The sequence below is a fragment of the Amphiprion ocellaris genome, chromosome 17, assembly GCF_022539595.1.
Source record: "Amphiprion ocellaris isolate individual 3 ecotype Okinawa chromosome 17, ASM2253959v1, whole genome shotgun sequence".
Taxonomy (NCBI): domain Eukaryota; kingdom Metazoa; phylum Chordata; class Actinopteri; family Pomacentridae; genus Amphiprion; species Amphiprion ocellaris.
This window is the reverse complement of record NC_072782.1, coordinates 5,893,799-5,905,056: the sequence shown is the minus strand read 5'-3', so window position 1 is coordinate 5,905,056 and position 11,258 is coordinate 5,893,799. Positions and strand designations below refer to the sequence as shown.

The following is an 11,258-nucleotide window of genomic DNA, read 5'->3' as shown; positions in this document are numbered from 1 at the left end:
TTCGGCATCTCCCGTACTTCTCTCATAGCCACTTGCGTCGGGAGCACCGCCCACTCGATGTGACCCGTAAATACCTTCAAACATACACAACGCAGGCGAGTTTTGATGATGACACAGATGTCTTCTGTGTCTTCACTGGTGCTCGTTCATGCTGCTGAAATGCTTCTGTAAAGGCTTGAACTTGAAGTAAGTACACAGTTTGGCTTTATTTAAAGTTCAGCGCTGCGTTTCAGCGGGTTTCAGCTCGAGTTTACTACAGTTTAGTGTTGAACAACTACGCGGTTTTGGTTCGTGTCGCCTACAGTTTGAGAAAGAGGCGAAGAAGTGTGGCATGTACGCCTCCATCACATCGACCTTCACACTGCTGCAGTTACATCAGGTCTTCATGTGGTTGTATTTTTCTTTATGATACGGTAAATGTCTCAACAGCAGCATATAGATAGATACTTCATTGATCCCGGGGGAAAGTCAAGCATCCAGTAGCTTAAAAAAACAACACAAGAACACCAGGTGGGATGCAATACAGTATAATTGTGGTGGTGCATGTACAATGAAGAGGTAATATTGTAATTAGCATGTGAAAGGATTGATAGACTCACTAAAAGTGCTGTACAAAAACAGCGCACACACACATTCACACACATATATATTCTATATATATATATATATGAGGAATATTAAGCTGGGAAGTTAGGCAAAGTATATATGTTCGTTTGGACAGAATTCATTCAAAATGAGACTTAAACTCACTTTTCTCCAGTTTCCCTTTTGAGGAGGGCAAAATTTGAGGAATTTGGGAAACGCTACAACATAACATGACTGCTCAAGAGCAGGTAGCATGGTACAAGGAAGAAAAAATAGATTAAAAGCCTGAACTTCTACAAGGCAGAGAGATTGGCAGATGATATGACTCTCTGTAGCATGTGGATATTTCCGGCATCATTGTGAGTTGCTGCAGAGGCAAATGGCCGGCTTGTGGGTGTTTGTGGAGCAAGGAGTGGAGAGTATGGAGGGCACTGTTCAGAATGGACAGCAATTTGTCTGTCTTTCTCTCTGCTACTGTCTCAGTGGAGTCCAGCTTTGTGCCCATTACAGAAAAAATCTTCTTCACTAGTCTATCCAGTGTCCCTTTTCAAATTCAAATTTAAAAATATATCCCACACAAACAAAGACATGATCGGAATCTTGGCACGCTGGGGTCCTAATTAAGTCCAGCAATTTTAGATTTAAACCTGAGAATTACACAATTATCAAGTTATTTCAGTTTTTAAAAACAAAGTACATTCATCCCAACTCCTTTCCGTGTCAGCCCATGTTCCATATCAGTATCACAGTGAGTGCAGGACAGCTAGAGCAGTGTTTCTGTGTGCCTTGGAATTAGTCTTATTCATGTGACTTGCACAGCTAGAATCATATGTCAGAATGTGCATTGGAAAAGTAATTTGGGTGACCATTCCTTTTAATAGTCCACGAGAAGAAAATGTTCACCCATAGAGTCCCACAACACAATGCTCAAAATAAAAAACTAATAATAATTAGAACAAATCTGCTGCATGTGTTGCTTGCAAAAAAATCTCTAATATATAATAGTAATATGTGTTTTCCATATTAAAACAGTTGACATAGTAAGCAGATCAGACTCTTCCATCAGTAAAATAATATCCTGACTGTTTTGATCAACCATATCATATCATTTTGCATTAAAATCAATAGAAACATCAAAAAGACCTTCTGATACCGACATCTACCAGAGTATCTGGTCAGTATGGAACATTACGTATGAAATTGCTCATGTGACGTTCCTCACAGTGGAACATATTCTGTTTAGGATCCCAACTGAACTGTCATTTTCAGTTTTAAGTGATATTTCTGATTAATTTATTCTATTGGTATATTTGATTTGATTCATTCAGAATGCACTGGGGTCAGTCTAATCAGTGAAGTCAAATGACCATGCATATAGTCTCTGATACTGAAATGATTAATTGATTGACAGACTGAAGTAATCACGTTAAACAAATCAATTAGGAAGCCATTTGTCGAGCAAAAATGTCAAACACGAGCAAGGTTCAAGCTTCTAAACTATGAGGATATTTTACTTTTTTGTTACATAGTATTGTAATAAGACTATAATTGTGTTTGGAATTTTTTATCTGCAGAAAAAACAACTTGAGGACGTCACATTGGGCCCCAGAGGGGGTTGAGATAATCAATTTTCACCTTTTCTGGAACTGCATAAACTAAACAATTAATCAATTACACAAAAAAATTTGAGTGGTTGATTGATAAACAAAATCATTAGTTTCACCCCCATTGTGAACAGTTTGTTTGAGGAGCAGAACACTATCAGATACTCTGCAGTGTTATGTTCAGAGCAGAGCGAGCATGTGGGCTCAGCAGCTGCTTTCTGCTGCTGGAAGAAACAGAGGTGTGTCTGCAGCTGCTGCTGTGTGGGAAATCTACAAGATATGAGAATACAGTATCCCACTGAACACCTGTGCTTCACTTTTTCTGCTTGGCTTCCCGTCTAAAGAGATCCGTCAGCGTCCCACATCTCTGCCGATCTGCTGTGCCACAGTGTGGCGAATCATATCAGCTTGTCAGGAAACCTGCCTGCCGTGGATGGCTGTTTTGGGTTTGTATCGGCGGTGGTGGTCCGCTGTGTAGCCTAAATATTGCCACTGGATTATGTTTGGATGTTGGTCAATATCTGGAAAGGCACCAGGGATTAGCAGTGTGGCGTACACTTGAGGACAGTGAGGGCAGCATTTTGTCTGGGATTTTGTGATTTTAATGATGTGTGGATTCACTGTTAGAGACAAATTACACATGGAAGGTTATTTAAAAGCTCATTCTGATGTACTTTATGACTTGAAAAACTTTATATTTGGCAGTTTCTGACAAAAACAATGTAGATAGTAAAAACTAAAATGACAGAATGTAGTGAAAGTCCTCTTGATTAATGAAACATTTTTTAGAAATGCAAGTTTTTGACACCCAGATGGCTCAACAGGTTGAACAGGTGACCCAAAAACAGGGGCTATAATCCCCGACACAGTGGCCTGGGTTTGATTCCAGCTCACGGCCTTTGCTGCAGATCTTCCCCCCATTCTGCTCCCTATTTTCCTGTCTACCTCTTGACTAACCTGTCAAATAAAGCCAAAAATGGCCAAAATAACTTAAAAAGAAAGAAATGGAAGTTTCTTTTGGAGAGTTTGGCTGATCGTTGAAAAGTGTTTACTGGAATAGAATTCTGACTAGAAATACCGTCCAGGTTTCTGAAACATCTTGGAAGCTTTTGTCAGTTTAAAACACTCACAGTGTTGTTTTTAATTTCCAGCTTTACCTTCAGTCTTGAGTTCTTAACTTTACTTTGAAACTCTACGTGATGAGCGTATCTGCTGTCACCTTGCTGGAGCCTTATAAAGTGTCAGAACTCATTCCATTAATGTAGTTTAATCCAAGTCTCTTGTTTGAGGTAAGAAACAGCTTTTTCTGTACTATTTGGCCGTATTTGATTTTGAATTTTGTTGCGAAAAAGGTAAGAAGTTTTTAAGGAGAACCCATAACTGTTTCTCCTCACAGGTATCAGTTGTAAATCCACAGCAAACACTGGAGGGTGTCAGCCGGGCTTCACTCCACCGCAGACTGTTCACAGCCACTGACTGTGAAAGACGGGCTTTGGTGTGTGTTTGTGTCTGCAGGCTTGAATATCTGTTTGTCTGCTCTTGTGTGTACACTGAGGGTCAAGAACCAGTCTGCGAGGAGGGTGTGACTCGTCAACAGAAAGGCGGAGGCTGGTCTCACCGTGTGTTTTTGAATGGGACGTTCCCCTTCAGGAATTCCCAAACAACTGTGCCTGAGTTAGTTGTATCCTATAGATTGTGTAACAACTTGTTGCCTGATGGCAGAAAGCTCCCCAACAACACTGACTGGATTCACAGCTACGCTTTCCCCTTTCTGCACTTTGTTTAGTCAGAGAAATTCTAGCTAAAGGCACTGTCTTAAACAGATGCTGGATTAGTGGATTAACAGAAACATAACCGGCTACTGTTTTCATTTATTAATTAGCCATTTTTCAGGCAAATATGTCAAACATCTTTTCAGTTAAGATGATTTGCTGCTTTTATTTGCCTTACGTGATGTTAAACCCAATACTTTTAGGTAACCTCCGGCTTCCTGAGGGTTAAGTGGGCATTTTTTTTTTCATTATATCAAAGAAAAAAGTACTTGAAGGATCAGGAAAATAGTCAGCAGATGAATTGCTGATAAAAAATAAATGTTATTTTCACTCCAAGATCCAAGTGTAATCGAAAAAGGTCACCACGCTCCGAAAATTCACACAGAAATGGAACTCAAGATCACTCTTAAACTGAGCAAAAAGACTTTTAATAAGCTGATTGAAGTGATCAATCAGTGTCTTGATGACATTGTGACGGAACTATAAATTTGTCAGCAGATTTTCTTACATGATTTATTACCAGTGATAGCCTGTACTTTGATAACTCTAATAGAAATCATTTACAATGAAGGAGATTTATGTCCATATTGCCTGCTCCAATATGGATGCATTTTTACTTGCAAAATAAAAATTATGAATCTGAGTCTACTGTTGAAAACATTATTAAATTAACGTATATTGCAGTATATTTAGAATTGCCACCAGGTGCCTGATTTTTTTTTTTTTTTGTTTTCCTTTAGACAAAGATGTTTCCACATTATGTTGATGCAGAAAAGGAGCAAACTGATCCATAAAAATTTACCTGAATGCAGGAAATGCAGAATTTGATGCTCGAAATTGACTTAGATGTAATGTACAGCCACATCTGCTTGTATGTGAAATGTTTATCAAGTGTTTTAAAGCAATTAAAAAGGCAAATACTTTCAAGTATGACTGATGCACAAAAACAAGAACTCAATCTTTTCTAAGTTAAATTTCTTCGGTTGCTGTATGTATGTGAATGTGCTTCACATTCAGCTGACAGTGCAAAGAAAGTATAGCGTATGAAAGGTTGGTTTGTATTTTTTTTCATTTTGCTGTATATATTTGTCACCATTTATCATCAGATAGTTGGAAAGTAGAAAAGAGATGATGTTGCTGTAATGAATTAGAAGAAGATGTCGTCCTACCTCCTGCTGGCTGATGAGAGCTATTACCTCATTTTGACAAATATTACCAGCGATTGGTCTCTGAATGATTTGTGACTATGAAATGTAATCGGACATTTTCCTTCCAAACTCTGCTGCATTATAGTTATGTACTTGGAACATTTTTAAATTACACTCTGGACTTTTCCCTTTCTGTTCTTGTTTTTGACAGTTATGGCTTTGAATCATCTGAGCCTGCTGCGACCTTTCCTGTGTCAGTCGCTGGTACGACATGTCCGGTCTCCTGTCATGGTCGCCTCCAGGGTCAGCGTTAGACCGCCTCTGTGCCCCAGCGTCACCCACCACCCTGCTGCATGCGTCAGGCTCTATGCCACCAAGAAGGCAAAAGGTCAGCGAGGACACTGGAGCTCACATGTGGACAGCCTCTATGGTTCCATCAGAGCCAACATGAGTTTGTTGATTATATGTTATTTGTCTTAGATATGAGTCTCAATGCTTTCCTTCTTTCCAAGCCAAGGCAAAGGGCCAGTCAGCTAAGGTGAATATCAATTCAGCTCTGGTGCAAGACATCATCAGTCTGGATGAAGTGAAGGAAGACATGACCGCAGTTCTCAGCGCGCTCAAAGATGACTTTACACGCAACCTCAGCATCCGAACCTCGCCAGGTAATCGGCTTATCTTTCTCTCTTTCTTGGACTCCCTCTAACTATTTTCCATCTGCCTGTTTCTCCTTGCATCGCGCTCTGTTGACTCTCACATGTTACCATTTCAACAGAGAACGCAGCAAAACGTGCATGAATGTACGGACTCGCAAGTGTGAAGCAAACCAGAGGTTCAGGTCGTTTTATCTGACATAAACATTGGATATTGCAATGAAATGCTATTTGAATAGGCAGTGTGTGAGATAGTCGTTATTGCATCTTGTGTCCAAATTACAAGGGTGTGAGTTGCTTTTAGACCAGTATTTGTCAATATTAGGACTAAAAAGGTGACCACACAAGGGAAAAAGATAACAAAAAAGAGCTTTCAGAAAGACATGAAAAGTAGGCATTCAAAATATCTGGGTCAATATATAATTGAGAGACTTTCAAGTTCATGGGATATATCTTGCATACATTTTTATTAAAAGTAAATAAATTAATGTTTTTTTATGTTCATTATGATCATGTCTTTACAAATTCCATAATTATTTATTATGGAAACAATCACTTATTAATAAAAAATGACTGGATATCACTAAAATGTCAACTAAATAACCGTCCCGATTTATTAACAACCACCTTCTAATTAGCTAAACAATAATAAAATGAGCTTATTCAAAAACTGTTTTGATTGTGTTCCTTTTATTAAGTTGAGATAATCATGACAGATATATTTTTTTGGCAATATATCAGATTTTATATGGAAAATAACTAACTGTATCTGTGTCCCAGGAATCGCTTTCAACTAAGTTACTCATTACAAAAACACCTCTCAAGGAAGTGAGTTAATTCCAGATCACATGACCTCCTCCACATGATGTCATTTCCTGTTGAAGAAAAGACTGGCCAGACTCCAAGGCTTTGTGAGTTATTTAATATAAAGTAGTGTGTGAGTCAAGTGTGGATTTATGGGATGTCAACAGGTTTACTACAAAATCTTTATAAATAACTTTCAATTTCAATTTTACTCAGTTGTATATATAATATTTAGAAGAATCTTTTTCTAAAAATGCCATGTGGTGTTTGGTTCTAGGCGGCCATGTTGATTTTAGACCTGAAAACAGCAAAAATGTCAACTATGATACAAAAAGTCCTGCAATTATATATTGACCCATCTTATCACAGAGAAAATATCCGAAACATACAGTCAAAGAAATCAGATAGCTTTTCAGGATGAAGAGTCGGAATATCCTTAACCCTATCCTAATAAATAACTTCATCTCATTTAGATTGAGCTGCATTACACTGAAGCCAGAGGCTACAACAAAAAAAAGCTGAAGGTAGCTGCAGTGAAGCTCTAGGAGATCATCACTGGAGAAGATAGAAAACGTCCGGTGATGTCTGTGGATCCAAAACTTGGGACATCATTGCCTTGTTGCTTTGTATTGTGTCTCTCACACAGTTCTTTTTAAAGTTTTGTAAACCTGTGAAGCTATAGATAAGACTTTAATATAGCATCTATTATTTTATTTTGAGTTGAATGTGCTGATAAAGATAAGAGTAACTGGACTTGAATTGTGCATCGACTCAGTGAAATTTTGCATTCGCGAGTCCTTTACATACCCATTTTCCTTTGGGATAAAAGCCTTTTCTGTGTTTTCATCTACCTGACAAAGCGCCCGAGGGTTTAGCATGAGGAGATCCCCGTGTGACATTACCATGACCCTGGTTTGGCCTCTGTTTCCCCAACTACATCCAGGCCGTGACCCTTTGTCTCTGGGTTCTAACTAATGGGAGCAGGGCTCAGGGAGTGAGGTGGGGTGTATAATGGAAGCTCCTGAGGGAGGAGGCGGCCACCTGAATCACACTTCAAGCTGAAATTGTCGTGAATTTTTACTTTTTCACAAAATGCAAACAGCAGAAGCACAAATTCACCCTTGATTTTTATGTATGACCCTTATGTGTCACATCTTTTCATGTAGATTCCCAACCTTGTTTTTCCTTTCTCCATTCATAACTCAACATTTCTTTTGCTCTGAGTCATTTTCTACAGTCGGCCCCTCCCTCCATCACTTGCTCTACTCTTCCTCAGCTTCAGATTTTGGCCTCTGCTAATGTGACATTTTTCAGCCTCTGTCTCATACTTCTGAATTAACATTTCTCGTCAGGGAAAGATTTGTTCATTCATCTCCATAGCTCCTTGCTCCAGGTCCTCCACCTCTTTCATCATTGGTGCTTCCATCCCTCCATTCTGTCATCCTTCCTGTCTTCTCCTTCAGTCCGTCTGTCCTGCGCTGCTCTCCTCCGGTCCGTCCATCCCCCTCTCTTCTGTCCAGCTGCACAGTAATCCAGGGAGGCAGCAGGACTTAGAGCTGACAGCAGAGATGAGATGGTGGAATGGGATGACGTCAGTTGTCCGAATGTGTGTGTTTGTTCCATGAACCTCTCATCTGGCTCTCATTAAACTTATGAGTGTGTGGACATGGCTGTATGCGCTGCAGTGTGTTGCCATGAATGCATACTGTATGTGTGCATGTGTTTGTTGTGTGCAGAAAGTCATAGATACTGTAGATGCAGAGAGAGAGAGAAGGGGGATCATTGCTTTTGTCCAGCGTGTTGTGATAAGCACAGATGGATAATCGGCTTCCACTTCTGTGAAAACATTGTTAAAAGTACAGTTTAGCATTTTAGGATTATTCACATTCTTGTAGCTGCAGACAGTTACCTTAGCCTAGCGTGAAAGCTGGAAAACAATTAGTCTGCCTGGCTCTAAGATAAGATAAGATAAAGGTTATTAATCTTGAAGGGAAATTCTTTCGTATGGAAATTTTCTCTAATGTTAAAGTCTCTTTTCAGATGTTGATTGAACCCCTAAAATTGTTGTCTGTAATTAAGTTGCAGATTTAGACTTTTTTCAGTGATAATAATCCCTTCTTATGTAAAAACGGCTTAGATGTGCCTCTACAGAAAATCTCCCTCTAGAATGTGCAGATCTATGAAGTCTCTGTCTCTCTATTCATTCACCCGTCACCGTTCGCTGCAGCTCGAGCACACCGCCTCGCCTACAACTGCTCGAGCACTAAAACTTCTCTATGCTTCACAATAGCAAACTCTAATATTGGAGTAATTCAGCCATACTTACCACAAACCAATTAAGAAGAAGAATGATGATACCGAAAGCCTCACCCCACGAGTATCAAGATTAGTTCCTTAACCCGTTATCGGGCAGGTGATTGTATTTGGTAACTTCTGCACACATTAAATATGGCATTGCTCCCACCTCTCAAGGAGGTGGAGAAGCATGTGGTTGTGACCCAGCCAATCAGCGAAGATCACTCTACATTACAGGACATTACATCGTGGCATTTGACCAATCAGCAGAGGCCTGGAACGGATCAAACTTTCTCTTTTCTCCGAAGTTGGAAGAAGACAGATTTGCGGCTGGGTCCTCTTCCATATTTGCCGTCAAAACTAACCATGGTTATTTAACAAAACTCATACATATTACAGTTGAGAAGTTGTGCTAAGTGATGATGCGTACATTTCTTGAAATATTTTTTTACCACTAACGGGCAAGGAACATATATGGTAACTTCACTGACCTTGAATTTCAACTTGAAAATAAAAAATTTGGAAAAATTTGAAAAAGTCATATGTCCTCCAATAACACTATATGCATTTCAACGAGTGCCTTTGTTACTTATGAGACCCTGGAGGTCTGTTTTTGAGACTGTTGTTGGTACTGTGCTTTTTTAAGGTAAAAATGCTCAGCTGTGTCTTGACTTCCTATATCTCACATCATGTGCATATTAAACAAAAAAAAAACCATATTGACATGATAACAAGGCAAAAAAAATTGATTTTTAACCTTATTTGTTTAATTTGCCATCATTTGGTCCAGTTAATGCAGGCTGGCGAGGACGCTGTCATTCAGCTGCACAGAAATCACCTGATAAAACATTCAAGAACTTTATTGTCATACACACAGTAGAAACACAGTGGTTACTCTCAGTGATGAAATTCTTATTTTGCGAACTCCCTTCACACAACTGAAACAAAAAAATGAGCTAAAATAAAATTAAATAAGAAATAATAAAAATAAAATAAGATAAATAGTTACAAATAAATTCTGTGTGCAAATGTTGGCAATATTGCAGTACTGTCATATGTAAACAGTCAAGGGATGTGTGCAAAATTTTGCTATTTCTGGTTACTGCAAGTGAGTCAGTGATTTAGTAGCCTGATGGCCTGTGGATAGAAGCTGTTTTTTAGGCTGGTGGTCGTTGCTTTCACACTAATGTAGCGTCTGCCAGACAGACTGCAGGAGTGTGAAGAGTGTGTGCTTTGGATGGGTGTGGTCCTTAGTGATGTGTGCTGTCTTTGTGACCCGGGTGGTGTAAATGGCTGCTCCACAGATGAACTGTGCTGTCTTAATGACACTTTTCTGACTAATGTAGGCATTTTGAAGGCCCGCCTTTCTGGAGTGTTTTGTTCTTATTCCAAAGTGAGCCAGAGAGAGGTGACAGGTAACAAAGGTCATGAGAAAGGGAAACTGACATGCAATAAATGAGCAACGAAAAGGGCCTTTTTAATGTTATGACAGTGGCTACATGTCAGATTCTGTTATTATATTGCATCATTTGTTAAGTTTAGATCAAAAACTGTTTGGCCGAATTTCTGATATTTGCCAAATACGTTCTCTTCTGCTCAGCTCTTAGCCCCACACCTCATCGTCCATCTTTATATATAAAGAAATGATGTCTGCCCTCCTAAAGTACTTGCAGATGTGTTGGAGCTTATTGTAGAAGCACAGGTAACAAAGACAGACAGATCTGAGTATGATGGCCTACATATATACAAAGACACTGTGAGGAAAACAGCGGGACAAATGGATGTTGAAAGTCAAACAGGGAGACGATGTAATTGGCAGGCAGGTGGACGGTTTGTCAGTGCCAGTGGTGGGTTTTTATTTTTGTTTTAAGCTCTGATTGATACGTCTTTTTTTGTCCTTGATAAATGAATCTTCTAGAGAAAATTACACCACTGGCTCACCTCCCCTTCACCTCACTTTTCCACACACAGCCCCCAGTGGGCGAGCAGGGAGGGAGTGATGTAAGGCAGAGGTGGAGAAGAAGGAAACAGCAGCGTCTGAGGTTAGCCAGATGGAGGAGAGAGGGGTGGATGGATGGAGCACAAAGAAGGGACAGGAGGAGAGAAGAGGAGGAGGAGGGTGGGACGTTTGTCGGCTTGTGTTGGCAAACAGCGTTGTTGCTCTCGCTGTCGAGACGATGGATCATGGAAACCTTTAACAGTCAGACAACAGTCTAATCTAGATTTTTTTTTTTTAACCCACTCCTGCAGTTTGTGACTTCTGCTGCACATTCTTCTATTTGTTGATCTGCCTGAGTGACTAAATGATTTACTTTATGTTTTCATTCATTCAATATCTGCTTGGAAACTGTTTTATCAAACCAGAAAAGCTACTATATATGTCTGTAGTGATGCTCA

At 39.6% G+C, this 11,258-nt stretch overlaps 1 protein-coding gene across 5 annotated transcripts in view; it reads left to right on the top strand.

The window, feature by feature from the left end:
• Nucleotides 1-84: 84 nt before the first annotated feature.
• mrrf (mitochondrial ribosome recycling factor) overlaps nucleotides 85-11,258 on the top strand; it is a 55,839-nt gene continuing 44,665 nt past the window's right edge. For all 5 annotated transcript variants that reach the window (XR_002746571.3, XR_008599363.1, XM_023278073.3 and 2 more), the window contains exons 1-3: nucleotides 85-186; nucleotides 5,321-5,497; nucleotides 5,622-5,774. Coding sequence is in view for 3 of the 5 variants with exons in the window: in XM_023278073.3 (XP_023133841.2) it covers nucleotides 5,323-5,497; nucleotides 5,622-5,774 (328 nt within the window). In the remaining 2 variants the exon portion in view is untranslated. The remainder of the gene's footprint in view (nucleotides 187-5,320; nucleotides 5,498-5,621; nucleotides 5,775-11,258) is intronic.